This window comes from Pundamilia nyererei, unplaced genomic scaffold, assembly GCF_000239375.1.
Source record: "Pundamilia nyererei isolate P.nyererei 1_Seehausen unplaced genomic scaffold, PunNye1.0 scaffold00347, whole genome shotgun sequence".
NCBI lineage: Eukaryota > Metazoa > Chordata > Actinopteri > Cichliformes > Cichlidae > Pundamilia > Pundamilia nyererei.
Genome location: NW_005187748.1, coordinates 41,671 through 69,416, shown reverse-complemented (window position 1 = coordinate 69,416; position 27,746 = coordinate 41,671). Strand labels below are relative to the sequence as shown.

General features: G+C 42.6%; 4 protein-coding genes across 10 annotated transcripts in view; 1 reads left to right on the top strand and 3 right to left on the bottom strand.

Annotated features, from left to right (window-relative positions):
* Positions 1-1,495: 1,495 nt before the first annotated feature.
* On the bottom strand, positions 1,496-7,258 carry tnfaip1 (tumor necrosis factor, alpha-induced protein 1 (endothelial)). Of its 2 annotated transcripts, none has more exons than XM_005752169.1 (7): positions 7,125-7,258; positions 5,880-6,235; positions 4,843-5,012; positions 3,303-3,386; positions 2,958-3,010; positions 2,593-2,788; positions 1,496-2,181 (listed from the first exon to the last, which is right to left on the bottom strand). In XM_005752169.1, exons 2-7 carry the CDS (start codon positions 6,124-6,126, stop codon positions 1,951-1,953), a joined length of 981 nt encoding a protein of 326 aa, XP_005752226.1. In that variant the 5' UTR covers positions 6,127-6,235; positions 7,125-7,258; the 3' UTR covers positions 1,496-1,950. The 2 variants fall into 2 exon arrangements, with proteins under 2 accessions (XP_005752226.1, XP_005752227.1); XM_005752170.1 differs by lacking the exon at positions 7,125-7,258 and adding an exon at positions 6,389-6,409.
* A 1,512-nt stretch (positions 7,259-8,770) lies between these two features.
* Positions 8,771-12,184, top strand: ift20 (intraflagellar transport 20 homolog (Chlamydomonas)). Of its 2 annotated transcripts, none has more exons than XM_005752167.2 (5): positions 8,771-9,095; positions 10,414-10,551; positions 10,635-10,720; positions 10,876-10,979; positions 11,455-12,184. In XM_005752167.2, exons 2-5 carry the CDS (start codon positions 10,425-10,427, stop codon positions 11,534-11,536), a joined length of 399 nt encoding a protein of 132 aa, XP_005752224.1. In that variant the 5' UTR covers positions 8,771-9,095; positions 10,414-10,424; the 3' UTR covers positions 11,537-12,184. The 2 variants fall into 2 exon arrangements, with proteins under 2 accessions (XP_005752224.1, XP_005752225.1); XM_005752168.1 differs by lacking the exon at positions 8,771-9,095 and adding an exon at positions 9,102-9,316.
* A 1,182-nt stretch (positions 12,185-13,366) lies between these two features.
* lyrm9 (LYR motif containing 9) lies at positions 13,367-17,434 on the bottom strand. 5 transcript variants are annotated; one of them, XR_312282.1, is made up of 5 exons: positions 17,306-17,434; positions 16,102-16,245; positions 14,212-14,304; positions 14,058-14,131; positions 13,367-13,656 (listed from the first exon to the last, which is right to left on the bottom strand). XR_312282.1 is itself a non-coding variant. In XM_005752165.1 (5 exons), exons 3-5 carry the CDS (start codon positions 16,225-16,227, stop codon positions 14,114-14,116), a joined length of 237 nt encoding a protein of 78 aa, XP_005752222.1. In that variant the 5' UTR covers positions 16,228-16,245; positions 16,945-16,982; positions 17,357-17,416; the 3' UTR covers positions 13,954-14,113. The 5 variants fall into 5 exon arrangements, 4 of the variants coding, with proteins under 4 accessions (XP_005752222.1, XP_005752223.1, XP_005752220.1 ...); XM_005752165.1 differs by lacking the exon at positions 13,367-13,656 and adding an exon at positions 16,945-16,982 and having other exon boundaries at positions 13,954-14,131; positions 17,357-17,416; XM_005752166.2 differs by lacking the exon at positions 13,367-13,656 and adding an exon at positions 16,945-16,982 and having other exon boundaries at positions 13,954-14,131; positions 17,306-17,359.
* Positions 17,435-18,175: 741 nt separating this feature from the next.
* LOC102214306 (ATP-binding cassette sub-family G member 4-like) overlaps positions 18,176-27,746 on the bottom strand; it is a 21,905-nt gene continuing 12,334 nt past the window's right edge. The window contains exons 2-14 of the mRNA XM_013915678.1: positions 27,191-27,308; positions 26,928-27,060; positions 26,740-26,790; positions 26,358-26,503; positions 25,197-25,320; positions 24,828-24,942; positions 24,586-24,707; positions 21,980-22,078; positions 21,696-21,864; positions 21,501-21,601; positions 20,789-20,947; positions 20,594-20,712; positions 18,176-19,227 (exon numbers count right to left, since the gene is read on the bottom strand). Of these exons, the coding sequence (XP_013771132.1) occupies positions 19,002-19,227; positions 20,594-20,712; positions 20,789-20,947; positions 21,501-21,601; positions 21,696-21,864; positions 21,980-22,078; positions 24,586-24,707; positions 24,828-24,942; positions 25,197-25,320; positions 26,358-26,503; positions 26,740-26,790; positions 26,928-27,060; positions 27,191-27,308 (1,682 nt within the window). The 3' untranslated portion in view covers positions 18,176-19,001. The remainder of the gene's footprint in view (positions 19,228-20,593; positions 20,713-20,788; positions 20,948-21,500; positions 21,602-21,695; positions 21,865-21,979; positions 22,079-24,585; positions 24,708-24,827; positions 24,943-25,196; positions 25,321-26,357; positions 26,504-26,739; positions 26,791-26,927; positions 27,061-27,190; positions 27,309-27,746) is intronic.

The following is a 27,746-nucleotide window of genomic DNA, read 5'->3' as shown; positions in this document are numbered from 1 at the left end:
AGATAAGATGGGGCCTGATTATTTAAGACCTTGTATGTGTGCTCTCACTGAAGCATTTTGTAACAATACTCATCTTGTTGCATACAGCCTCTATGTTGGTCTTCCATTTTAGCAAATTGTCAGAGTGGGCGCCCAGGTACTCCTCCATCACAGCAGCCGATGATTCCCGCCAGATGTTTCTACAAAATCCTCAGCGGGAGCTCCTGTCACTAACACATCCATCCAGTTGTATTTGTGAGTATTTGTGTGGGTGACATGACCCGAAGTCGTGCTGAAAGTCTTAGTTGATGGTGAACAGAAACAGAGATCACAGTCGCCTTGTACGGGTACGTTTCAAGACATGTTTTCACCTGTGGTCTGAGGTGGGCCACGACCTGGTGATGTAATGGTTGTGGACCTCTATCAGTGTCTCCAGTACCTTCATCACATGTGATCGAGGGCAACTGACAACCTGTTAAACTTTGATGGCGGTGCCTTCTTTGATGCAGGAACTAGACAGTATCTGTTTCCTGTAGCACAGTCAGGTTTGATCAGTCTATATGTGTGTGCACACTCGCCCTCTTGTGGCCAAAGAGGGTATAACACATTTCCAGTGAACCGCTTTGTTCCATCATCCATTTAAGACTAAATGAAATTTTACATCCAGTTCTGTTTCACAAAGAAACTGTATATTTGGTCGGGACAGGCCAAGGGTTCAGCATTAGTGAGCATTATGCCCGCTATAATTTAATAGTGACACCTGACTTGAACCCACAGGATGATGAGTGGATCCGTCTGTGTCACTGAAAGTGGGAACAAGCTCCAAGGCAGAGGACACAAGGTAAGTGTTGCAGTGAGTACTGTGATCCTGCAAAGGTACCAACACATTTGCTCTTTCAGCATTTATGCATCGGTGCTTTGGGTGAATAATAAAGAGCCGCAGTCATGCTGTAGCAGCCGTTCCTCCATCTGTGTCCGTGGCTTCAGGTGTTTCAATGCCAGCAGCTCAGAGTCACCATGGTTGACTTAGAATACGTGTTTGCACAATTTCCCTTTACACAAACACTTTGTATTGTACTCCATTACAAATGAATCAATATTAAACCTGTACAAATCTTCAAAATACATACTAATGTCATTCAGGTGCGTTTCAGCAGGGACACGAGGAAAAGTTTCAGGACGCCGGCCCTCGAGGACTGGAGTTTGATACCTGTGCTTTAGAGCATCTCCCTGCTTCCCTTTTCCTTTATCCCGACGACAAAATCAACTCTCAGTAATGGAGAATCACCTTGTTGCTAGGTTCCTGTTTTTAAATGCTTGAATGACAAACAAAAACCCCAACAGTCCTCTGAAAATGGTCGAAGTTGTCTGAAGACTGAAAGCTGAGGCGTTAGAATAGCTCAGCATCAGCTGGTCTCCGAGTCGACTGCGTTTGAATCCTCTGACAGCTGAGCTCAAACCACAATAACACCTGCCTCCCACAAACAAAGACAAACAAATACAGAACAACACTAACTTTTATCTTAGAGGCTTTATGAAAAACTCCATTAAAACACCTTCGAGGCAAAGCATTTCCAGTAAATCCAACAGATTTGTCACCGGCAAACAACAACCTGGGAATGCGTCTGTGAAAAATACAGTCAATAAATGTGAAACGTGCTTTGCTGCTACGTGTGCTATGATGGTTCTAATAAACAGTGCATGGTAGTGGTTTTCTTTGTTGCACTTCAAAATGTAAATTTGATTAGAAAAGAAAAAGCTGCAGGTATTCGGTGTTTAACGCTGCTCTGAATCCTGATGATGTGTAAAGTAAGAATGAGCAGAGAACATCTACAGTCACGTGCAGTTTCACTGAGGCCATCACTTGCACCTCTGAGACGGCAGAAAGTAATAAAAGAAAAACATATGAGCATCCATCGGACTTTAAGTTCATCATCATCAAAAGAAAAAGCTGCGGTCTGTCCAGCGGTCCTAGTGTCCCAGCTGCCTGTCGTCGTATGTGCTGTACCTCTTGACGTGGATTCTACGGACACGCTCGCGCAGTTCTGGACCTCCAGGCCCCTCCTCCTCCTCGCTGTGAGAGCCACAGTTGTTGTATCTCCGACGCGTGGCCTCGAGCAGGGAGTTGTCGGGCAGCGGCATCGTCTCGTAAAGCAAGGTGTTCAGAGTCTCCTCGTAGATTCGCGCTTCAGGGAATTCCACCTGAGAAGGAGTGATTGCAAGGAAACGTTGAAATCCCACCACCCAGCTTAGTCACATCACCTGGAGCGTCACAGCAGGTAAAGCAATCCACCTTTGCTGCCACTCACACCATACAAACTGTGCTTTAATGTTTTCTTACTTCCTTTTAGTTCACAAACTCAACGACCTGTATGTGTGTAAAAAAGCAACAAAGTGCACAAAGCTGCTATCAAACAAGAAGAGCTGGCAAACACAGCGCAGTCATCAGCATGTCAGTCCAGCGTCCATGATGAAGGGTCAGAGGTTATGCCTGTGACCCAGAAACAATGCTGAGCACAATAAGAATCTAACTGGAGGAACTCGGTACCCCGAAGAAAACCCACAAAACACAAAGAGCAACACGGGAGATTCCCACCAGCTGCTCCGCCTCACCTTGGTCTGCTTCTTCTCAGTGGCGTAGACGATGGAGGTGCAGCAAACCTCAGCCAGCTTGCGACCCTGGCCATAGAAGGACCAGCAGCAGATCTCGTCCCCGATGACGTCTTTGATGAAGAGGATGCGGCCGTTGAAGCTGAGAGACAGCCGGTCGAACAGCTCGATGTTCTTCAGCAGGTGGTCGTCAGAGTTGCTGTTGAGATAAAGGCGGAGTGATGTAGAGCAGAGGTCCACGAGCTCAGTACAGTTTATCAGCTTCAAAACAACCAACAGTCTCCCCTCACAGAGTACTTTGAAAGGAAGGAAAACAATTGTTCTTGCATTACGAGAGCCAATAAGATCTTTGGAGGAACCTTTGTTACCTGGTGTAGGAGTACTTGTTGTTGCTTCTGTTGTATACCAGCTTCACGACAGGCTACCAGGAGCAAGCACAAAGATCAAACATCTGAATTCCACTGCGTTAATATTCAAGCAGGCATTTCAAATACTGCAAGAGTACTATAAAAAAAAAGAAAATAAATTTATACATGTGCAGCCTCTAAAACAGATGTGTTAGAGATCAGCTACAATGACGTTTTACTGACATGTTTCTGCTGTAACAATGAAAATGACCAAGGCTACACTGAAGCTATAATCAAAAACACATTGTTTCAGAAATGACAGCCTTACTTGATGCTGCAAAGACAACAGTGATGCTCTGCATGTACCTTGGTAGAAGACTGGATGAGCTTCTCTTCTTCCTTAATTGAGGTGACTACAGGTATAACACACATGGGCTGCTCTTTATTACCCTGTTAACAATAATTATAATTTACAGTTTACATCTGAGATCATAACAGTCTTGCTTTTCCTGGAAGTTTAACAATAACCAACCAGACAGAGGCTGATCCACAGAGACGTTTGTAGCTTCACACAGAACCTGAGACAAACTGTGGGTGGTTACAGTGGGCAGAGTTCTTACACAGGCCGTCGTTCCCGTCACAGCCCCAAACAAGACTCTGTGTTCCTGGCTGGAATTGGACCAGCAACCTTACACTTGCTAAGTAAATGTGAAAGCCACTACACTGAAGGCCAGCACTGTAACTCCTCAGTGACCACATGAGTAACAAACTAGAATTTGGGGAGTGACATGATCAGACACTGCTCGCTTTACATCTCCGATATTTCTATTTTTTTAAAGTCAACAGTGAGATGAATATTTGAGAGCTTCGAAAAAGATATTTTATCTCCAAATGTTTTCTTCTCAGCACTTTCGTGGCTCCTGCACAGCAAGAACAGAGTAACGTGTTTCCAGCACACGATACCAAAAGCCTTCACTAAATTCAAAAACACAGGGACTGTGTCACAGGCGAGACGGAGCTCATCTTTGGGCCTGCACGTCTGCCAGGTGAACTGGCATTTATAGATAATCTCACTGCTAATGCAAGGAACAGGTTGACAGGAGTAACCACAGAGGTTACATCATGGAGAACCGGAGCCCTGCTGTGTTCATCACCTGATCCCAGAGCTGAAGATCAGACTAAAGGCTGCGTCCACACAACCAACAAGAATCAGTAATCTTATGATTATTAATGATGACGATAATGTGCTAATATGAGGGTCTAGAGCTACTCACATTTGTGTAAGCTTACTTAGATCACAGTTTGGCACTTGAAAGTAGTTTCCAGTATTTCATTTTTGGGTACTGAAGCGCTGCAGTCTGAAGAGCAACAAAGTGCCCAAACACTGTGTGGACCGTACGAGTCCGTATCAAATCAAACTGTATTTATACAGCACATAGTAAAACGACAGTGTTGACCATAGTGCTTCACAGTCAGTAAAAGCATGAGACAGTTAAAACAAACAATAAAACAGGACAACAAACAAACACACAACAAGCTAGAACAGCCAACTAGACAGCATCAAAGGCCAAAGTAACAAGATAAGTTTTAAGACGTGATTTAAAAGACTGGATCGGCTCGGCAGTACGAACATGAACAGGGAGGTTATTCCAGAGGTGCCACGGCTGCAAAGGCCCGGTCAATGCTCGACTTCATTCGAGACCTAGGTTGTGCTAGGAGCCTGTGATTGGACGATCTAAGTGCTCTGTTGGGATGGTATAAGTGGAGGAGTTCAGAGAGACAGCTGGGCGCTAAATTATTCAGAATTTTAAAAGTGAACAAAAGCATTTTAAAATCTATGCGATATTTAACAGGGAGCCAATGTAGTTTGGCTAAAACTGGAGCGATGTGTATGGATGGAACTGACCTGCAGCGAGTTTTGGCAGAGCTCCACTAGGCCCTGGACGAGGAAATGCTTTGCCTCGACCAGCAGCTCCTGGACGGCCTGTCGACCTTTGGGTAAGGCAACTCTGCCATCTCGAAGGTAACACAGGATGCTGCCAAAGTGCTTCCCGCTGCGGTCGATCAGGATCCAACCTGAGCAAAGAGACAGTGCTGAGAACATGGACCTGCTGTGGCACCTCAAAGGAAACAGCGTGTAGCCGACATGGCAGCAAACCCAGCATCTCTGAGAGGAAGCTGTGTGCAAGTCTCGCTGGTGTTACTGCTGTCAAAATGTCTTATCCACTGTTGGACCGGCCTTTTATTATCAAGCCCATAGGTTTGTATTTCAGACACTCTCGGACACATTCATGGAGACCTGTCTCTAGCAAATTAGAAAGGTCATAAAACTTTATATTTTAACTGGTCTGTGCAATTTCTGCGGCTTGCTGCTAAAACCTTGTTGGTAAACATCACTGTGAAACTTTTCTGCACGAGTTCATGGTAAACATGTTCCCATTCATGTAAGAAAAAGCATATATGAAGCTTTAGAAGACAACTAAGCATTTCCTCTTCTGTGCTTGTCTGGGTGCAGATGTCAGAGTCCGACTATCAACAGCTGACAAGTCTGATATCAAATAGAGTTTAGATCAGTGCAACTCTGCAGATGAACTTCTCTATAAGAAAGACGTCTGCTGAAAAACTAATTGTTGCATAGTTGACGTCAACTAGCATTTTCCACAAAGGACAGAGCGAGTTTAGAGCATGCCTCCCCCACTATCCAAAAGCACCTGTTGTTCAATCAGTACAGATTGAAATAAATGAATAAATACTGGCAGCTAAAATTTAATTCAAAGTGACTGAAATTTAAAGTCAAGCTTGGATTCGTGAGCCAGAATCTCGACTTAAACATTTAGTGGAACTTTTGTAATCTTTCCTACTTTAAACACAGTGAATGTATGCATGCAGTGTATGTGAGGTTATACTTTGGGAAACTTGTATCTGCAGCTCAGAAATGCTCACCGTCTTTATCTGTGAACACTTCCTTCTTTCCACTGAACATAGCCTTCAGCATGGAGTTTTGCTTGGTCAGCACCTGCAGCGTCGTATAAAACAGCATCCCTCCAACGTTGAGCCGAACATACTTGTTGCCTAAGCCCACTGCTCCGTGATGACTACAGGTCTTGGTCTTGGGACAAGCCAGAGGAAGGTCTGGGGAGGTGGTTTCGGACTTGCTGAGGTCCTGGGGTAGGCAGCTGTCCCCAGACATGTCCCTTTGGAGATAGATGACCACCCTGCAGATGGAGGTCCGCAGGTCCCCCGCCGTGTTGACCACTATTGATGAGGCCGCCACAACCTCCTGGTGCTCCAGGTCATTCCTGAAAAACAACAAAACAAACAAGAGTCCTGAATTACACCCCAACATTCTCTGTGGAGCTACACAGAGGTCAGCGTTGATCAAAACTGTTGCATTAATCATATAAAACACGCAGAGATGGAGGGGAATCTGCCCAGCCCAGAGTGGAAACCACCTGCCCTACTGCCATCTCTCCCTCAGAGGAATGAGGCTGGACCGGAAACTGAAAGGGTGGGGAGGGGGCACATATCATTAGTCACTGAAAAGGGCCACAAAAAAAGCTTAAATCGCGTTTTATGTTTTTCTCGGGAATGGTAGTAAAAATATTTATTTTTCAACTTTAAAATCACTAATAACGAGTAAAAGGCTAATAACAATAATCTGAGTGCGCATGTCAAAGAAAGAGACCGTTTAGCAGCAGAATGACTTTCAGCAAACTAACCAGATGCGTTCACGTGTCAGTGGGGGGGTCAGGTCACTCGGCATGCTTTGTTCGGTCGAAACGTTATTATGTACTCATTTCACACCGTTACGTTATTACCGATAATTCACCGGATCCTTGAAATAGTAACGCTACTGGATTATTAGCTTTGCGTCAATGTTTCACAGCTAGTTCCTGCGCATGTGTTTCGCTAAGGTTAGCTAATGTTTGAGCAGGATGTCAAGCCTTCGAACGCGAAAACCTGGAAATCCTAGATCTTGAAAATGTGTTTGTGTGAGCACGTTTTGAATCTATTCAAAGATAGCAAAGCTTAAATATGACGCAGAGAAACTTTACGTTGCCAAGTAAGTGTGTCACACTCAACAAGTCACATGAAACTGACAGATTTCAGTGGAAAGCTTAACGTTGTCGCCCTTCGCTACATCCTGAGAGTAAACGACACTAAATACGTCTGCAAACATTTACTCACCGACCTCTCTGCGCTGTATTTCAGTTGTTAGATAAATGTACACAAGCAGTCAGCTTTATCGCCGCTGCGTAAGAAAAAGAAGTTCAACCAACTCAAGCCCACGCCTTCTTCTTCCACCGAGTTTACTAGTGATGTGTCGGTCGCGAACGAAACGGCTCTTAGAGCTGGCTCTTTGACGTGAACGACACGAGCCGGCTCCTTATCGCGAGCTGTGGGGGTTTGTTTTTTTCTTTCTCTCACCCTCTCTCTCTCACCCTTTTTCCGCTTCACTCCACAAGTGAGCCTTGTGCTGGGAAGGGGGAGGGGCGGTAGTTACACTAGCAATAGCACAGGAACAGAGCGGGAGGGAGAGCCAGAGCCAGGGACAACAACTTAACATTAGAAAGGTATAGTAATCATCTACAACTATTTTCAGCTGCGGATGATAAAGGATTCAGAAAGTTTATTCATGCAGGTCCATATGACAGAGAATGTGCATCTTCTTTCTGTTTTCATATTTTAATTTATATTTAATTATGTTGTGGTTTGCAGTATTTTGTGTTGTTTCACTTTAATTTTGTTTAAAAGGAAAAAGCTGAAAATTTAAATAGTTAAAAGTTGAAATGTAAATAGTTGGTTTTTGTATTATATGATTTATAACGGGCGATCGTGACTCAAGAGTTGGGCGTTCGTCTTGTAATCGGAAGGTTGCCGGTTCGAGCCCCGGCTCCGACAGTCTCGGTCGTTGTGTCCTTGGGCAAGACACTTCACCCGTTGCCTACTGGTGGTGGTCAGAGGGCCCGGTGGCGCCAGTGTCCGGCAGCCTCGCCTCTGTCAGTGCGCCCCAGGGCGGCTGTGGCTACACTGTAGCTTGCTATCACCAGTGTATGAATGGGTGGATGATTGTGTATAGTGTAAAGCGCTTTGGGGTACTTAGGACCAAGTAAAGCGCTATACAAATACAGACCTTTTACCATTTATTACATTTTATGTGGAGTAAATAAACCAAAGTATATTTACAGTGGTCCCCAGAGACAAAGCACGTACAGACTCCAAAACATGTACGAACTCCGAAGCACGTACAAACTCCAAAACACATAAAAACTCCAAAACACGTATAAAACACAACAGAAGTGCTCCAGGATGCTAGGGGGCAGTGTTGAGCTTTTGTTACCTAATGGCTACACAAGCCAGGAAGTACGAACGACCGGATTTGGTGTGTGGTAGTAACAGGTAAATGAACATATTTTAAATTATTTGAATATATATGAGTGCTTGTGTTTTGGAAGTTCAGTTAACGCTAGAAATGTGTTTTGGAGTTTGTATGTGCTTTGGAATTTGTACGTGCTTTTTGGAGTTTGTATGTGCTTTGTCTCTAGGGGCCACTGTATATATTTATATATAAACATATATAAATAAAACCACGTTTTTTTGCATAATTTTATATTGTTGTTAATAATAAATTAATTAAACCAACAAAACAACCTGAAGAGCCGGTTGGAAGCCGAAAGAGTCGGCTCTTTTTATTGAGACGAGCCGAAAGAACTGGTTCTCTAAAAAGAGCCGGAAATCCCATCACTAGAGTTTACGCTGGCCAGGCCTTCAATTGCAAAGCACAATGCTGCCCTCGTCCGTCAGTAACAGGTATTGCAAGACAAACTGCCCTGCCTTCATTGGATTGGAATGTTCGTGTACACGCCAGTCCCGTTCCATTTCATTCAGCTGTCACGCCTCCCACAGGTCTTACCTTGGTTTTTCAGTTTTAACTCTTTGTTGTGACTGTAGGAAGCACCTTTTATAAAATACAGAAGTGCCTTCATATCATAGGGCTCTGGATGAGGCAGGTTACGGAAACAAACGCGCACACACACAAACACAGGGAGGAGCGTTTGGTTTCCCTGGCAGCGAGAAGATGAGGAGGAGCTTTGGTTGGTTGTTACTCTGCCACATAGTCAAACAACAGAGAACCATCTGTGACTGCGGTTAGAAGAGGTAAAATCACACGTACAAGCGTTTTTAAATCATATTAGGGGTTAATGAAACCGTGTTGTCCTCGTAGGTTTATTAGCTTTAACGGGGTTAATGTGTTGCGTCCAACTAGCGTTAGTGAGCAGCTTAGCTAACTAGCTATTTGAATTAGCTAACTAATTTTAGCAAGCTAGCTAACAGTGTTAGCCTGGGTCACAGTTAGTGATTTCGACTGGCAAGAAATAGTGAGTAATACTACAGCTTTCTTTTGTTTTACTTACTCAGACTGTTTATAACGTTTTTGTACATTCAAATAAGTTAAGGTTAGTTTCCATTGTATCCGATGTTAATGTGATTCTGATGACTTGCACTGGAGAAGCCTGTAGTTATGTGTACGTGTTTATTTAATGATAATTTGACCGTGAATAGAGCTGCTTGTAAAATGTTCGTTTCGAACCTGTCTGTCACTGAAGACCACAGTTCAACGAAAAGTTCATTTTGCATGAACGGACCATATGTTACCGTTAGTGGCTAAACGTGACTGGACGTGCAGACATACAGTCAAAAACAAGGCTCCGACGTCTGGTTGGAAACACTGACGTCATGTGACCATGGCTAACTGAGGTCTTCGGTTTCAAACAGGTGGCTTCCCTGCGGCGATATCTTTGATTGTTAGCCAGTAGAACAAACATGATGACACTAAACTCCCAGAAACCTTCAGTCAGCAGCAGCAGAAACAACCACAGCACAGGGCTCAACAGATAGTGCTGTGGCACTATAGACGTAACAGTGACCTCACTAGACCTTCCAGTTTAGTTTGTTGGTTTCTTTACCTGCAGTTTGATCTATTTTGTGACTTTTGATGTTTTGGAAGACTGCAAATAATGAACAAAAAGACTATTATTTTAGTATTATTCTAATTATTTTATAACTTATGTATATAATATATAATAATGTTATTATATTGTTGTTGTTAGGCACCATAGGGTGAGACTCTATATGTCACTGATCTGTCACAGGGCTAACACACAGAGACAGACAGCCATTTGCACTCACCGTCACATCTATGGGCAATTTTGATTCAGTTAACCTAACCCCACTAACTGCATGTCTCTGTGGGAGGAAGCTGAAGAAAACCGATGCAAACACAGTGTTAGTAAATGAGGGCCAGATGAAGTCATCTGTACTGTAAGATTTTATATCGGGCTGGAAAGCCTGCTAACTACAGTAGCAGTTAAAGGACTTGTTCTGGATGCTGATATCAAAGCTATATGTTTTATCCGTGTTTAACTTCTCTCATGCCGGTCTTCCTCTATCACTCTTTCTGTCTCCTTTGTGGCAGGCCCCGTGGCCATGGCTACAGACCCATTAGCTGAGGCAGGCTTTTATTTTGATGAACTCAACAAGCTGCGAGTGTTGGAGCCTGATGTCAGCCAGAAGACTTCAGAGCTCAAAGAAGAGTGCAAAGAGTTTGTGGACAGTAAGCACAGATCACATTTAGTTTAACCTGCTCTCCTAACATTAGCAGGTCCTGCATCTACAGACACGTGTTCTTCTTTACAGAAATTGGCCAGTTTCAGAAGATAGTGGGAGGTCTGATTGAGCTCGTGGATGAACTGGCAAAAGAAGCAGAGACAGAAAAGATGAAGGTAAGCTCGATATTTGAAGACTTTTCATTGGCTCTTGCAAAAGAAGTTGTAGTGCTCGTGTACTAAAGCTTTATAACATCTGAGTGTGTCTGTATGATATGTGATCATGAGAATGAGACTTTTATCAGGTATGATTCTGTGTTATTCTCCTTCAGGCCATTGGAGCCAGAAACCTGCTGACGTCTGTAGCAAAGCAAAGAGAGGCCCAGCAGCAGCAGCTTCAGGCTCTCATAGCAGAGAAGAAGATGCAGCTTGAAAGGTAATATAGGAAAAAAAAGAGTGGGTAGAGACACCCATCTGTGCAGGACAGTAGGCTATGATGTCCCATGTGTATAATCGGGGATATGACAATTCTCCAAAACCTTAGTGTGTTTTTTTTTGTTTGTTTTTTTTACAGGATGTGAAACACAATAGGAAAAAAACACATTTAGCATAAACTTTCCAGCTTTCATCAGACCAGCACGCTCCATGTTGTTGTCACACAGTTATACAATATTGCATTTATATTGTATTCCAATGTTTAATTGTAACACTCCTAAAAAAATTATAATAGTACTTGTGCCTAAATAAAGGCCTTGTGTGGAGAACATATATTTTCTGTGCAGGGTAGAAACATTTCCATACACATGCTAGCGGAGGAGGCCCAGTGCTGTGCTAATGTGTGGTAGGCGTAAGTAAAGGATAGTCAGGTATCCCTTTCTTATGTCTGTCTGCTGTTTTCTGTTGTGTCCCAGATATCGTATAGAGTACGAAGCTTTGTCCAAAGTGGAGTCAGAGCAGAACGAGTTCATCGACCAGTTTATTCTCCAGAAGTAAGAACTCCCGAGACCAAACAGTCTGCGACTTTCCTCAGTGCCTATCCCATTTTCAGAGAACTACTCCGCTGCAGCTCCTTTTCCGAAGCAGTCCCAAAACTCTGACGTCACGGACGCCTCCTCCTCTGACGTGCTGTGTGTGAACTGACTGCCTGCTGTTTCCCACTGTGGACAGCAGGTGTGCGCATTTACATTGCAGCTTCACGTGCTCACCTCTGCTGGCATCAAGTGTCTCAACATGTCACACCAACACTGAAGACGATGGAGCTATTTATACAAAGAGAACCTATTTATACTATTTATACTTTAGTCTGTATATCTAGTTTTATTACTTTTTGTATCAATGGAGATTAATACTGCATGTGCACGTAGCTGTAAATAAGTTTCAGTTCAAGAAAAATGAGCAGATCAGGATGTTTTTGTTTTATTCCATTGGTTGGTGAGGCCAGTACATACGAAACATTCTCATGGTTTTCTTGTATGTGTATCCTTGTTATCCAGCATTTATTTGAGAAAAATGGTTATACTTGAATACTGTATGTTGCACAGAAGTATCACCTTTGCCTCCAAGCTGTAGAAGAGATGCGTGAGCAAAGTTTAACAATGTGCAATTAAGTATTGTGTTAATAAAGATTACGTGATATGCAAATATTCTGGCACTGTTTTACCTCACATAGGGAAGAAAGCATGTCACAAGCCTAAAACTGCAGAGGGCAGTTCACGTGTGCTTTTATATACTGTAGGTCCACGGATGGAGTCACCTAAACTCCTTCCTGGTTGTGACAAACTGGCTGAAATCTGATCTCGAGTCAGTTCTTTTTCTTCTTTCAGTACTTAAATAACAACACTTAAATCCTCATTTACTAAAAGAAAAGAGAAATATCTTTGCTTCCCCTGCAATCCTGGATCGGACACCCTCCACTGATGCAACATGAGAGCAGCTTTTCTATTCGTCCAACCACCGACTACACATTGACCTGCAAATCTGCTGAAACAGGCCTTTAGGATCTAACCCAGGAAGTCTGAAAGGGCAGCCTGACAGCTAAAGTACACTTTGAATGATTTTCTTTCAGGTGGTTAACATTGATTTTGTTGTTGACACCATCAATAGGAGTACATTATATTACACGGTCTGCTTTTTCAAACGTGTCCATCTCCACTGTGTGCAGTACACTGACCGTAGCACTCACTTGTCCCACGTTTTATCACGTTCCAGCCTTTTTCCAAACTAGATTCATTTTTCGCTTCAAATTTCGACACACAACACACCACATTGGGCAGGGATAGCTCAGTAGGTAGAGTGGTGGCCCCATGATCGGAAGGTCGGGGGTTCGACTCCACTGAACGGCTACCCTGAGGTACCCCTGAGCAAGGTACCGTCCCTACACACTGCTCCCCGGGCGCTGCACTGGTGGCTGCCCACTGCTTCACTGGGTGAATGGGTTAAATGCAGAGGAACTATTTCCCTATGGGGACTAACACATACAGACACAGACACCATAACCCCGTGCAGTCAGGTCGTACTGTAAATATGCGGACTGTTAAAGGTGGGATATTTTTAATTGGTGACACGATTGTCCTCCAAGCGTTGCAACAGATTAGTAGTATTGTTGTTGGACGATGAAATGTTTTTCTCCCTTTTGTTTGAAGTCGTCTTTACTAAAGTCAAACGTGTCCAAACAACAGACGTGAGATTTGAAGTTGTGCGCTCAGCTCGATGTGTTGATTTGTTTGTTTTTCTCCATGATGCTGCAGAAGGCACAGAGTCACGTGACAACACAGAATTTAAAAAAACTGAAATAACCGACACGGGAAAGATCGGGTGGATTAGAGATTCCCAGTGTCAGTTTTGATTCCTTTTTGACTGCCCAGCTCTAGTAAGGAACACAGCTGATTTGATGCTAGCTGTCTCAAACAAAGTAGTAAAGTGTGTTTCAGTACTTCCATACCAGACTTTTACTATTAACAAGTACGGGCAGCGATATGTTAGCAGCTGTACTTGCTGCCATCTTCCATGTTCTCCTTCTTCTTCAGCATGGAAGATAATCTAGAAGCCTTGTCGGTCGTATGTCGTCCCCTTCAGTTCTGCTTCTACATCATTACATACGCAGCCTGAGGAACCTACGGCAGTAAAGGAAAAACAAGTACTGTAGCATTTTTCACAGTTCTGGTACGAACGTTAGTACCTTTCTTAGTAGGCTGTAAACATATTTAAAGTTTTAAACGTGCATTAAGGTGGGAGCCATGCTCAGACAACACTGGACCAACTACTGCGTGTGTTCATCATTCAGACACAGAGGCTGTAGAGGACATTGATATGTATATAAAGCATAAAACCATGAACTCTTTGTAGTTGGCTGAATAGTTTCAGTTTCCATCTCCTGTTCGATTTTTGCTCCAAGGAACAAACCAACTAAGTTCATGATTGCACATTTAATGGCATAGTTTGAGAACAGTATTTACAGCGAGTCATCCCTCAAAAAAACCATAACACCCTGAGCACTCGCAGACAGGGACAGCACCTTCACCAGTGTGACTCCGGGACAGCCCTGCAAAATGCACCGCCGTGGACACGCGCTCATTTCTTCTTGGTATACTGTGAATGACAAACGAAATGAACATTACGCTTTATGTTCATGTGTGTAACCTTGGAGGTCTTCTTTCCTTTATCCTTACTTTATCAAGAATCCAGTCAGCATCTGCAATCGCTCTCTGGATGATCATCTGTGTCCTCTCAGGGTCGTCTTCATCTGAGTGGCTGTTGTAACCCTGGAAACAAACAGCAAACAAAGACTTTATGATCTTGGCAGAAACTACTTTCAGCAGTAGTGATGATGATGATACATTAATGGTGCATGAGTCACAGTTATTGGTTGTTATGGTGACCATAAACATGTCAGCACTATCTAATAATACAAATCAATAGTGCAGCACAAAGGTCAAAGGTCGGGAGTTTGCCTTCACAGGAAACGGCTCGTTAACTGTTCTACTGCTGCTGCCAGCCAATCACATCACAACAGAAACCGAAAATAAGGTTAGCGATGACGGCAGCGTTAGATGGGCCTCTTCACGTCACTGCAACAACCGTTTGTAGAACTGTGCGCGAGTTATTTTTAAGATGTTTTGTTGCTTTTCTCCATTTTATATTATATCTGTTTAAAAATGGTCAGATTTTTAACATTTCTGTTGACTTAAAATACACAACACACGTGTCTAAAGTGGTCAGTATGGACTCTAGGACTGGGGTTTTCAGTACAGTCAACAAAAGATGAATTGTATTCACCATCACCCAAATCTCCTGACACAAGTCATTTCTAATCCCCATAACGACATAATCACAATATTGGCATTTTCTGTAAATTCAGTGAATAGTTTATATAACCAACACATTGAAAGTACTGCTCGTTTTTTACTTCATTGAAATAATAAAAAGTTAAATAAATATGATTATAAATACACCCCACACAGTCACGTGTTGTGTGTTTTGATCAGTGAACAAAACCATATATGTATATTTATCTTCGGGATTCTTTGTGCTTCTCATTCGCAAACACGCGATTCTTGCTTAGGTGGTGTCAGAGGTCTGTGGTGTGGGTGTCTGTGGAGGGGGCCGGGTCGGCACAGTTTTCTGCTCCATGTCAGACTCGGTTACAGAGGTAACCCCTCGTCTAGCAACGAGCCCCTCGATTTGTTTTGTATGCTCCTTCTGTGTTGCCGTGGTGACTACTGTCGGTGCAAAAGTATCGCAGTTATCGGTGTATTTCACACAATACAAAATAAACTGTCGAGTATAATATGAAACAATCGGCTTTGTCATTTGATATATTTCATCACATCACACGGCCATAAATTCAGTTTTATTTATAAAGCGCTACTCTCCTCAAGGCACTTTATATTGTAAGATCAAGACTCTACAGCAGGGGTCCCCAATCCCAGTCCTCGAGGGCCGGTGTCCCTGCAGGTTTTAGATGTGTCCTTGATCCATCACAGCTGATTTAAATGGATAAATGACCTCCTCAACATGTCTTCCAGATGCCTGGTAATGAACTAATCATGTGATTCAGGTGTGTTGACCCAGGGTGAGATCTAAAACCTGCAGGACACCGGCCCTCATTGACTGGGATTGGGGACCCCTGCTCTACAGTAATACAAAGATTACTGAATTATCCCAAAAACACACCAGGTTGGGTGGGTCTCTTCCTGTTAAAGTGACGTTCTTCCTCCCCACTGTCACCCTGTGATCATGTGACTGTTCTCTCTTTATTAATGCCAGGTCCCTAAAATAACTATTGCTGTGAACTGGTGCTTAATAAAGACGGCTCACTAATTCTGCATTGAGACAATTTTCATCGTTTTCCCGATCCTCACTATGTGCAGGATTATATGAATACTTCATGAGCACAGATTGATTCTCAATGAGCTGTTTAAAACCATTTCTCTGTGTCAGATGTGATGTAGCTCAGTTAGTCTTGTCACACAAGAGTCCAAAAGGTATTAAAGTTACCGTCACAGTTTCACTTGGAAAACATTTTGCTTGTCATTGATCGGTGCATAAGATGACCTCACCTGTCTTATGGCATGTCGATAGTGTTGTTGCATTGCTGTGGACGGTAACTGCCTGCAGCACCTGAGCAGGTATCGATACAGCTGCAATGGAGTGTGGACCAACTCGGCTCCAGCTAAAGGTGGCATCCCTTCCTGGTTAAACAGCTGTTGGTAAAAATAAAAACGGACTCTATGTGTAGACTGCAGATGTGAGAACATCTGGGCTAAGTGTGTGTCAGCAGGGGAAAGCACATGTGTTTTAATATAATGTTGTGAAGCTTTTATAGAGATGATTCCTCAACAGCAGTAACACCAACAAGATGCCTGGAAACATAAATCTGGTACAGGCATGTGGTTAGTGATTTCAGACAGACGAAGCATTAGTAATGCCAACACCAGTGTTGTGCCAAAAACTGATTTCAAATGTTTCTGTGTTTTTTATGTGTAATATCTTTATGTATGTTGGTTAATAGACCTCAGTGAACAGATTACTCTGAAAAAAAGACATTTTAAAAGTCAACAAGATGTTTTTTTAACTGGAAAAATTAAGGATATATAAACGTCACTGCCAAAAAACGACTGCAGCTTCTACCTTGTGACATGAATGTTGTTTGTGCCTCAAGATGACTTGATAGCATTCATGAGGGATACATTTGTTTCACATATTACAGAGCAACAAGTTATTTATAGCAGTTTAAATACGAGCTATCATTTTTTGGCACAACACCGGCCTGGATCAGAAGGACACTGGCTAGCTTGTGAGGTTTTGTGCAGGTTTGGCGCCCTGGGGAAAAGAGAGCTGGGCTAAAGTAGTTCAAAGTACATTAAAAATAATAATACTGACAAATGGAGATACAAGAATACCTCAGATACAGCAGAGACGTGGACACCATAAAGATCACCTATCAGCCACAAACATGAAACAGTGTCCATCATTCAGTTTCCAGTTAATCAAGCAGGACTACTCTCAGTTAGCCAGCTAACTTGGAAACTTATTCCAATGTAGCAATATTAAAAATTAAAAAGCTCCACGTGGCAGTAAAATATTCAGGTTTCGCTCTCGGTGTTTAGAAATTGCTTTCATCCTGACCTTCCAGGTTTACGCTTGGCTGCTCTGGATGTAAACAGTGTTGCTAACTGAGGCTAGCTACTCCCTGACAGAAGCATTCTTTTCCACAGGTCGGAGGCTACACTGTTACTATAAAGCACGCGTGGGTATGCTTACTGTAGCTGTCAGGGTGAACGAAACATCACAAACTCTCCTCAGTGTTCTTACCAAACTTCTATGACCACTGCATTCATAAGCTCCGACCATAATATTACCCGGATGTACTTGATGCCCCGTCTTCTTCTATGGTTGACAAATGTGTTACATTGAAAGAGCATCGACTCCTGTTGTTGGATCTATAAACTACAAGCATAGGTACACACACCTGGACTTAAAGAGTCAAAGTAATGTGTAATACATAAGCTTTGGTCATTGTTCATAAAGTCGTGTTTATCTCATTTAAGACCTGAGGATTTGTCTAATGTTCTGGTACATGACTGTAGCTCAGAGTAGATCATCCAGATCTTTCTGTGGATTGTCCTTAGCCACTGTTGACACTTTAAATGCAGAATCTTAAATCTTATTTCTTGGAATTTTGATTGGATATTTCATGTTTTGTTATTAATTAAACAAAGCATCTGTCATATCCGTGTTTATTGGAAGTTTACATAGCTGTACAGAACTTTTGGCTGTTATGTGTTTCAACATGGAATGGATTAATAAACATACAAGTGGTCATAACAAAAACAGAACACAATGTAAAAAAATATGAAGACACGTGCAGATTCATTAGCAGTCTTTGGTCGCTCAGTATGCTGTAATGTGCAGTCCCAACATCTGCTTTTTAAAAAAAAAAAGTGTAATTAAAATGAAATGTGAGATAGCACCCAGATCAGTGGCATTGCTGGACGTAGAGCGGACACAAAAACAGTAATGACAGTACAGTAACTCACCTATGTAGCTTAAATACAATAATGAATTTCGTAAGGGGTGAGTATCCTGGACCAGAGATATAGTCTGCCAGAGCAGCAGCACAGTGTGGACTAAAGCAGGATGTCAGTTCTGCTCCTGAGTCCCACCTGCTTGGCTCTAACTGAACTGCATATGCATGGAGTACTAAAGATAATAAAACATAGTGGAATATGATTAAGGCTTGTCCTCGTGATCATCACTAACAGATTTATTTAGATTCATGATTATAATGTGGAAGTACAAAAAATATCAAATTTCTTCAGGCGATCATAGCAAAGCTCAATTTACAACTATCAATATGATAAAAACCACAGCTTTGAGAAGTTAATGTTTTTAGGGCTACGGCCCAAATCCGCTCTCTCTTTCAGTGATACAAAGGCCGCGTGATTGTTGCTTTTTCACTCTTTCAGGCACATTATCAAACATCTTTAGTGCAACTTCATTTTTTTTTTTTTTTGGCTTACAAAAGTAAACACTCTTTTTGCATTTGAATTTCGTAAGGGGTGAGTATCCTGGACCAGAGATACAGTCTGCCAGAGCAGCAGCACAGTGTGGACTAAAGCAGGATGTCAGTTCTGCTACTGAGTCCCATCTGCTTGGCTCTAAAAACTTCTGTAAGTTATAAAACGTACAGCACGTGTAGCTGAATGTGGCTCAGTCTCTGTGACATGGCTTTGTGCACACCCATTAGTTCTTGATGAGGTAAAACAGCTGTATAGTGGTTTAAAGGACTGTCACCAGCTGGCAGGAGAACACAACCAGAATTTGTTCTGTCCACTTAGCAGCAACATGTAAAATGAAATGAAACAAACTCCTACATGACGTGACAGGTTCTCTCTGCACAGGAAAGAGTCCAGAGTCTAGGGGGGGTCGTGTGTTTTGGAGATGAGCTGAAGAGAATCTATCGCTCTGACTTGACCTTGTAGCGGAGGACAAGGTAAGTGGCCAGACGTAGGATGATGAAGAAACTTCCCAGGACAATAAAATCTACATAGAGCTTTGCATCCTCCACATCTAGCAGCTGCAGAACCTCTTCAGGCTGTTGGAACTTACACACCGGCCCTGGACACTCCAGCTCTGTGCGGTTCATCCCATAGATAGACAGGAGGACCCCTTCAAAGCCATACCTACGAGAGAGACGAAGTCTTATCTGTAAACAGCCCGGTCACAATAGTTCAAATATTGCTTACTGTTTCTGTAATAAATGCGGATGACTTTGGTAATCAGGCCCAGCCATCGAGGATTTGAATGCATCTTACAAATAGTTAGCATCCTATGAATAACTTTTGGACAAAAAATGCTTGAAAGGATCAGTCAGATACTTTATAATCTAAGTGTCAGTGTCAGCGCAGGTAGACTCTGTGGAGTGGAAAGTAGTGGACCCAAATGCACGAAACGTGGAAACGGAACTGGATTTTAACAAATGGCGTGCCTTTTATTGAGGCCGAAAAACAGATAAATGAGAAACTAATCACAAAAACCTAAACCGGGAAAACGAAATACACAAAAACCAGGAATACTAGGAAATACATGAATACCTGAGACATGGACGGTTATCAGTGGATGATAAGCAGACGAACCGATGGGTAAGAAAGCAGAACACACATACACAGAGGGTAACGAGGGAAATACACAACAGAAGAAAGACACAGCTGAACCTAATCAGACACGATGAGACAGAAGAAGCCAAACAGAATAGACTCACACAGGACGCGGAACTATCACAATAAAACAGGAAACCAGAGATGCAGATTGACAGAACATAAGGAACAGAGGCAGAAACATGGGAAACAGAACCAAACCTACACTAGAGACATGACACACTAAACACGGGAGGCACAGGAACAAAACCTAAGAACTAGAAATCACTGAAACATAACCAGAAACTAACTGAAACGAAGCACATTAATAATCAAAAAGCACAAACACAGAGTCACCATGACTGCACAGAACCAGATGTAAATGTGTTAACAGTGTTTTACCATTAGTTATTTGTCCACTAATCTCCACTTATTACAGTAGGCTCAAGCATTTTGTGCTGGAGGGCAGCAGCTGGTGCTTCACTCGATGCTGCTGCAGCAAGCTTTGTGTTGCAGATTGTTTATATTTTTATGAGTGTGGTTTTTTTATCCATATGCGATTGACATCCTTGTCTTAAGTTAACATGAATGACTGAAAGTGACCAAATTAAGCAAAACACTTAAGATACCAACTCTTCCAGGTTTTGGCAGCTGCTAAAGAAACAAAACATTCACAAATCATATACTAATCAGCCAAACTCAAATACTGTTAACTTCATAATCTTTGGGGCAAGAAAACATAGTTTTATAATTTTATGATTAAAGCTGAAAGTCTGCTCTTCAATCTTTTCTTAAATGCTTGATGTAAAATGTGCTGTGATGGTGTACAGACAGAAAAGCAATGTGTCATTCCTCAAAACCCTGTGGACCCGACTGAACCTGCAGCTGTGATGTTCCTCCCAGCGATACTCACCTGACATAGGACACATAGGAGCTCCACTGCAGATACTTGGGGATTGTGTCAAAGTTGACAAAGAATCCAGAGAACAGCAGCACAGGGACAGCTGTAACAGGCCCTACAAATGTGGCTACCTGGGAGGTGTAGAGGATATACATCGTGTTACATCAGCCAAGAAAATGTGTATTAAACAATGCAAACATGCACTACCTGAAGTGAGGTGGAGGCAGCGCCAACCAACAGCCCAAGAGACTGGGCTACCAGGGCAGTGCAGGTGGACAGGGCTATGAAGAGCAGGTAGCGACTTGCCTCAGGAGGCTGCTCTGTCATCCAGTACACTATGCTGCAGTACATGATGGGGCAGATCACCTAAAATAACACGTTCATTAACTGATGTTTAGTAGAGGAACAGCGAGGACACCCTGTCACAGATGTTAAAGTGTGCTGCAGCTACAGTCGCATCCAAACACAGAGCCCTCAGCTCCCGTGCCAGCCAATCACAATGACTGGAGTACTGCACAATGGTTTATTTAATAGATATAAATGTTGATGGATTTAATACAAATTAAGGTTGTACTCAATGACAATGATGGTCAGCAGGATCAAAAGTAGCTTTCCAAATCACTGTGACATTTACCTCGTTTCCATTTCAATCCATGATAACGCCCACGCATTACATCTGAGAACGTTTGAATCTGCCGCTCTACAGTATAACCAATAACAGACAGTTGGGTGACTTCTTTGACATGATGAGACCCAACAACAATGTTAGCAAACTAATCTGCTCCTACAACCTGCAAACACCATCTGCTAACACTAGAGTACAGTGTTGTGAAGCTAAGTGGATATATTTTGTTGTTTGTCAGCACTCAGGCCCTCAGTGAGTAAACCCACCAATCCAATCACAGCACTGCCAGCTCACCTGGAAGGGAATATCAGCCATGGTCTTGGCCAGGTAGTAGGCTTTCAGGCTGTACCAGTAGTTCAGATGCTCCCTCAGGAATACAGACATCTCCAGAGGAACTGCCAAAAGCCCAAAATGTTTACACACATTTATGAGATTTATCATAATAGTATCAACAGGGGAGGAAGTCCATAACCTCTCGATCATACTCACAGGTCAACACAGTAGGCATGAGTGCTCCAAACATGAGGAAGAGCATAGAGAAGAAGAGAAATCCAGTGTTGTTAAACACCCTGCTGGCATCATTGCCAATGTTGAGATAGAGCAAACCTATTAACACACCTATGCAGATGTGGGATATCACTCTGAGGTGGGTCAAAACCTGAGAATGGACGACAGTGGAGAAAGAAAACATCCATGATCAGGCTCGTTTCAGGTAAGAGCACATCTGATCTGTTCGTGACAGCTGTGATTATTGAAGCGATCCTTCCACCCACCTGGTCTCGACATACAGTTATGAAGGTCCTCTTGAAGAGGATGCAGAACTGTGTTAGCGTACTTGTGGCAAAGGTGTGGCTTTCTATGTGCCTGGCATCCTGGAAAAATGGAAGAAATGATCATCGTCAACTCAACACAAAGCATCCTGCAGTCAGAGCTGAATCAACTGGGTAAAAATAGAGCAACAGACCATTTTTATGGGTTTCTGGTATTGCCAGAACATATTGGTTCTACTTCCTGCTGTCAGTTTGTCTTTATTGACACAGCTAGCATAGTGGCCTGGTGATTAGCACCGTCGTCTCACAACAAGAAGGTCCCGAGTCTGAATCCACTGTCTGGCCTTCCTGTGGGCAGTTTGCATGTTCTCCTTGTGTCTCTGTGGATTCTCTCCAGGTACAGTTGCTGGAATTAGGTTAAACTGGTGATTCTAGGTTGTCCACAGGCGTAAATGTTTGTCAGTCTCGCTGAGTGTACCCTGCTTCCTGCCCTATGGCAGACAGGCCATAGGACCATATCAGCTGAACTCTGTGTTCTTCTGTTGGGACTTTTGAGGTCTCTGCAGGCTTTGGTAGTTCTTGGTTTTTATAGTTAGCTAAGCTCTACCCATTTCCTGCCAGCCCTTATTTTTCTAGTATGACAGGTCCCAGTTTGGGTAATGGTTTCCTGCTTTGGTTCTGAGTTTAGTAAGCAACACAATCATCCAGAGAAACAGAAATGGACACAGCTAAGCTAAACTGTTAATGTGAGAGGACTGTAAATCAATCTAAGACTAAATGGCGAATGCCTTGATGCAGTGGGGCAGGGCCACATTCTTGTGGTTGGCAGGGCACAGCAATGGTTCAGAGGAGTTTGATTTAATTTTAAATGTAATTTTAAAACAGCAGTACAAACACTGAGAGATCTGCTGAGCATTGGTGCTGCATGTTTTCTGGTCATCCTGGAGAAGAAGTACCTGTGTTTATTGCACTGAATCACCCTCGTTTCAGTCATGACCACTAAGCTCCAGGAGTTTCTCGTCTAGGAACAGGTACTGCAGGAGCAAACTGCACCTAATGCACCCCACTCAGATAATGGTCAACATGGTTTTTTTAAACTCTGTTGTAGTGATGTGTCGGTCACGAACGAAATGGCTCTTAGAGCCGGCTCCTTATCGCGAGCCGTGGGGTTTTTTTTCTTTCTTTCTCTCTCTCTCTCTCTTTTTTCCCGCTTCACTCCACAGCGAGCCTTGTGCTTTACGCTGAGCAGAGGGGGGAGGGGCGGTAGTTACACTCAGTAGCACAGGAACAGAGCGGGAGGGAGAGAGAGAGAGAGGGACAACCACGTCACATTAGAAAGGTATAGTAATCATCCACAACTATTTTCAGTTGCAGATGATAAAGGATTCAGAAAGTTTATTCATGCAGGCCCATATGACAGAGAATATGCATCTTCTTTTTGTTTTCATATTTTTATTTATATTTAATTGTGTTGTGGTTTGCAGTGTTTTGTGTTGTTTCACTTTAAATTTGTTTAAAAAGAAAAAGCTGAAAATTTAAATAGTTAAAAGTTGAAATGTGAATAGTTGGTTTTTGTATTATATGATTTATTTATTACATTTTATGTGGAGTGAATAAATAAAAGTATATTTACGGTGGCCCCTACAGACAAAGCACATACAAACTTCAAAACACGTACAAACACAACAGAAGTGCTCCAGGATGCTAGGGGGCAGTGTTGAGCTTTGTTACCTAGTGGCTACACAAGCCAGGAAGTACCAACGACCGGATTTGGTGTGTGGTAGTAACAGGTAAATGAACATATTTTAAATTATTTGAATATATATAAGTGCCTGTGTATAAATACACAAACAATACACACATGCTTTCAATTGTGTAATTTAAGTGATCTAGTAGCTCTGCTTTGGAAGTTCAGTTAATGCTAGAAATGTGTTTTGGAGTTTGTACGTGTTTTGTCTCTAGGGGCCACCGCATATATTTATATGTAAACATATATAAATAAAACCACTTTTTTTTAACTTTAGTAATTCCTTTTGTGCATAATTTTATATTATTGTTAATAATAAATTAATTAAAGCAACAAAACAACTTGAAGAGCTAGTTCGGAGCCAAAAGAGTCAGTTCTCTAAAAAGAGCCGGAAATCCCATCACTACTCTGTTGCAAATAATCCTCTCCTTCCAGAACAAGCATCAGCATGTGGTTCTGCTATGGAGGACTGGGTGGAGGAGATCAGGGACTTGTAGATCGGGCTAATTTTATTTATGATTTGGGCAGCGGGAATCTGTCTTCTAGATTGTTATAGCACCTCCATGCCGCTCCCCACTGGTTGTTGCTGCCTTTCAGCCTTCAGGAGCCCCCCCAAGAGTCTGAAGGCACTCTTGGGGGGGCTGTCCGCTCCAGCAAAATACCCTCACTGATAATACTGTGAGTAATAAAATAAATCAATAAAACAAAACAATTGACAAGAAGAGCGTACAGAGACTCTATAGTGGTCGTCTTGGTAGGGCAATATGTCCTAGCAAGTTTCTTCCTTGCTCGATGGCACTGCTGTCACTGTAACTTCTCTGCAGCACACTCTCCCATGTGTGGAATAGCATCTGTTACTTACAACGGGGCAGATTGTTGCACAGACTGATTGATTCTTCTCCTCTAAAGCACACATTCCACCTTGGACTGCTTCAAACAGCACCGGGTTCAGGTCTCCATACTCTCCTGATGCCACTTCAATGACTGAATCACAAGCAAAAGCAGAAAGACGTGAACAGAATGAACTCCCTGGAAATGCTGCTATCATGCAGAAAAGTTGGGGAACATGAACTAGCAATAACAGGTACTGTAAGGTGAACATACTGAAGTCTGCAGGGTTGTGGTAGGTAGGACAGTAGAGGCCGAGCGTCTTCAGATAGGGTATGAGGTAAGGGACGGTGCCTTTGTAGATGCACTGTCCCTGACTGAGGATGTAAAGCTGTGGAGCAAAAACATTCAGGTTTGACAAAAAGCAGCCTCTACAGAAGCTTACAGAACTGCAACTTATTTTTCTTTACATGGCAGTGGTGTATATTAAAAGGTGGAGATAGCTATGGATGATATCACCCACTGGTTCTCAGACACTTGGCTCCAAATACCAACATGGTGGCAGCCAAAACAATACGCTGAGGTTTCAAAATACAGCGTCTATGCTTCTGTCCATTATTTCCTCCTTCATTGGCAGATACACACCTTGTCAAACATCTCAAACAGTTTGGCACTGGGCTGGTGAATAGTGCAGATGATGGTACGCCCGCCCTGTGCCAGAGAACGCATTAGGGACACCACCTGGTAGCATGACACGCTGTCTAAGCCACTTAAAACACAGAGACAAGATCCATGAATACCGGTCTAAAAGAAACGGAAGAGTAGACAAATCACAATGACTTGCAGATTCACTCTGTCACATAAGAGTTTAGCTAAACATGAGAAAGCTTGAGGATGATATCTCTCTATTAAAAAAATCTGTCGTTATTGTATCAGCTTAGTAATTTTGGAAACATGTTTTCTCAGTTGTCTGCAGATTTTAAAGGAAACGGACACACTAATGATACACTACCATACAGGATGTACACCGTTTAAGCTCCGTCCTACAACCAGAAAACGTGGCTTTATGTAAAAACTGGAAAACTGCAAAAAATAACATAATTAATACATAAAGTAAAATAACTGTATGATTTTAATTGTTAATCTGTTAAATTTAGATAAGTCTATAAACCTTAAAGCTCCCACATAAATGTTACTATAATGGCTAGCCATAGCGGCTAGCTGCTACCATGTTGGTTCATGTTGCTATCAGCTAACTGCTAATAGTTTGACAACTAAAGCTAATGCTCTTGTTGCTGTTTACAACATCAGTGTTTTTCTTACATTTCTGTAATTGTTATTGAAGCTGCTGAAATGCACCGAATGGTTCTCTGGATAAAAGTTTATATGAGAAAAATCTAAGAATCCGAAACACAAACATGTGTAATGTTAGTTGAGAGGCTGGAAGACTGGATACCAAAATTGTACTAAGAGCTGGAATGCTAACAGCAACCTTTTGAAGTGCTGAATCTAGTAAGCTATTGTGTAAAACTGTCGGAAGCTCAGGTCTGCACACAAAGATGAAGGAAAGTACTGACATTTCATCTGTATTTGAAAATGTCTCGAGCAGCAGCTGCATTTGATATAAAGAAACATGACGAGAGAGAGAGGTGCGATTTAAAACCAGGTATTCCAGTTCTGACACTCACTGAGTCTTTGAACCAGCAGTCAACTATCAGCATGTGATTTTATGGAAGCACATCTCACATAATAAAAAGATATAATTTAGGTATACAATCGGCAACACATCATCTCCTCCCCGTTCACCTGGTGGGCTCATCAAAGAACATGACTGGAGGATTGTTAACCAGTTCGAGGGCGATGGCCAGACGTTTACACTGACCACCTGACAGTGAGCTGGTACGAGTGTGGGCGCAGTCAAGGAGCCCTAAAGCAGTCAGAATCTCGTTCACCTGAACAGAGAAGAGAGAAAGGCACAGTGCCGGATTTCACTGATTATCAAAGCACCAATAAAAAATGTCTTCTTTATATTTATATCTAAACAGGGAGAAAAAACATGAAAATGCTCGGCAGGAATAAGAATGTGGTGCTACATAACAAAATAGATGGTGAGTAATAAAATACTGCATGTGGACATTATGAGTAAACTGGCTGGTTCAGTTTACAGCGCATGGTAAACTGCTCTCACCAGTTCCTTCTTCACATCCATAGTTTCATCCAGCTTTAAGTTGGCTGAAACCTGAGCAAAGAGAAAGTAGATCGCAATAACGTAATCACAAGCTAAAAAAAGCTACGAAACAAAACACAAAGCCAGGTTCAGATGCTACACAAAAGCAACGCTTCAAAATGTGCTCCGAGGCTGAGTTTACGGCTCACCATCATGGCCTCCCTGGCAGTGAGGTGTGGCAGCAGCATGTCTTCCTGCATGATGTAGCAGGACATTTTCCTGAAGGTCCTCAGGTCCCTGGGTTTCCCATTTACCAGGATCTGACCCTTCATCCCTGTTTCCCTGAGCAGCACGAAGGACAGATACCAAACATTTCACTGCCCAGACAAACTTTATTAATTAACTACACCTTATGTTTGTACCACACAGGCCTCATTTATGTCATCATAACTGTATCAGAGAGTCTGCTCACCTGTACCCTGCTAGAATGTTCATCAGGGTGGACTTCCCTGCCCCCGATGGTCCCATGATCCCTATAAGCTCTCTGCTGCAGAACCTTCCTGACAGGCACTTTAATAAGGCTTTGAAACCTGCAAATAAGTGACAGGGTATTCATGGGAATGAGCAGTGATATTATATTACTCCACAAGAACAAACTTTATGTAAGCATAATAAAAATACTCATGTTAAATAGGAGCTACTAGTTCCACAAAAAGCCACTTGGAATAAAAGACCTCACCACTGCCCCCATCACCGAACAGAGCAGGAGTCCGTGAACACATATGACACAGATGAAAGTCAGTCTTGGGGCAGAGGAGGGTTGTAAAGTGGTTTGTAGATGCACAGCAACTGTGGCTAAATAACATAAATATTGAGTCCTCAATTAAACATGCATAGAAGGGTTTCCACTGAGATATGAGCTGGTGGGGCCAGGTGTTCCCCACTGTGTTACAAGCCGGGGCATGAGAGGATCCCTACTTTCCCTAAACACCAGGGGCAAGCAGGGACAAGAAATGAAACTGTTCAGT

Excerpts from the sequence above, each read along its gene's own strand:
- tnfaip1 (XM_005752169.1), bottom strand. The coding sequence starts at position 6,126 with ATGTCTGGGGACAGCTGCCTACCCCAGGACCTCAGCAAGTCCGAAACC. Across the intron at positions 3,387-4,842 it reads TCTGCCAAAACTCGCTGCAG|GGTAATAAAGAGCAGCCCAT; the intron begins GTCAGTTCCATC and ends TATTGTTAACAG. Across the intron at positions 3,011-3,302 it reads TCATCCAGTCTTCTACCAAG|CCTGTCGTGAAGCTGGTATA; the intron begins GTACATGCAGAG and ends TGCTCCTGGTAG.
- ift20 (XM_005752167.2), top strand. The coding sequence starts at position 10,425 with ATGGCTACAGACCCATTAGCTGAGGCAGGCTTTTATTTTGATGAACTC. Across the intron at positions 10,721-10,875 it reads CAGAGACAGAAAAGATGAAG|GCCATTGGAGCCAGAAACCT; the intron begins GTAAGCTCGATA and ends ATTCTCCTTCAG. Across the intron at positions 10,980-11,454 it reads AAGAAGATGCAGCTTGAAAG|ATATCGTATAGAGTACGAAG; the intron begins GTAATATAGGAA and ends GTTGTGTCCCAG.
- lyrm9 (XM_005752163.1), bottom strand. The coding sequence starts at position 17,395 with ATGGTCGGAGCTTATGAATGCAGTGGTCATAGAAGTTTGGTAAGAACA. Across the intron at positions 16,246-17,305 it reads CGTTCACCCTGACAGCTACA|CTGTTTAACCAGGAAGGGAT; the intron begins GTAAGCATACCC and ends TTTTACCAACAG. Across the intron at positions 14,305-16,101 it reads ATCGACATGCCATAAGACAG|GGTTACAACAGCCACTCAGA; the intron begins GTGAGGTCATCT and ends GTTTGTTTCCAG.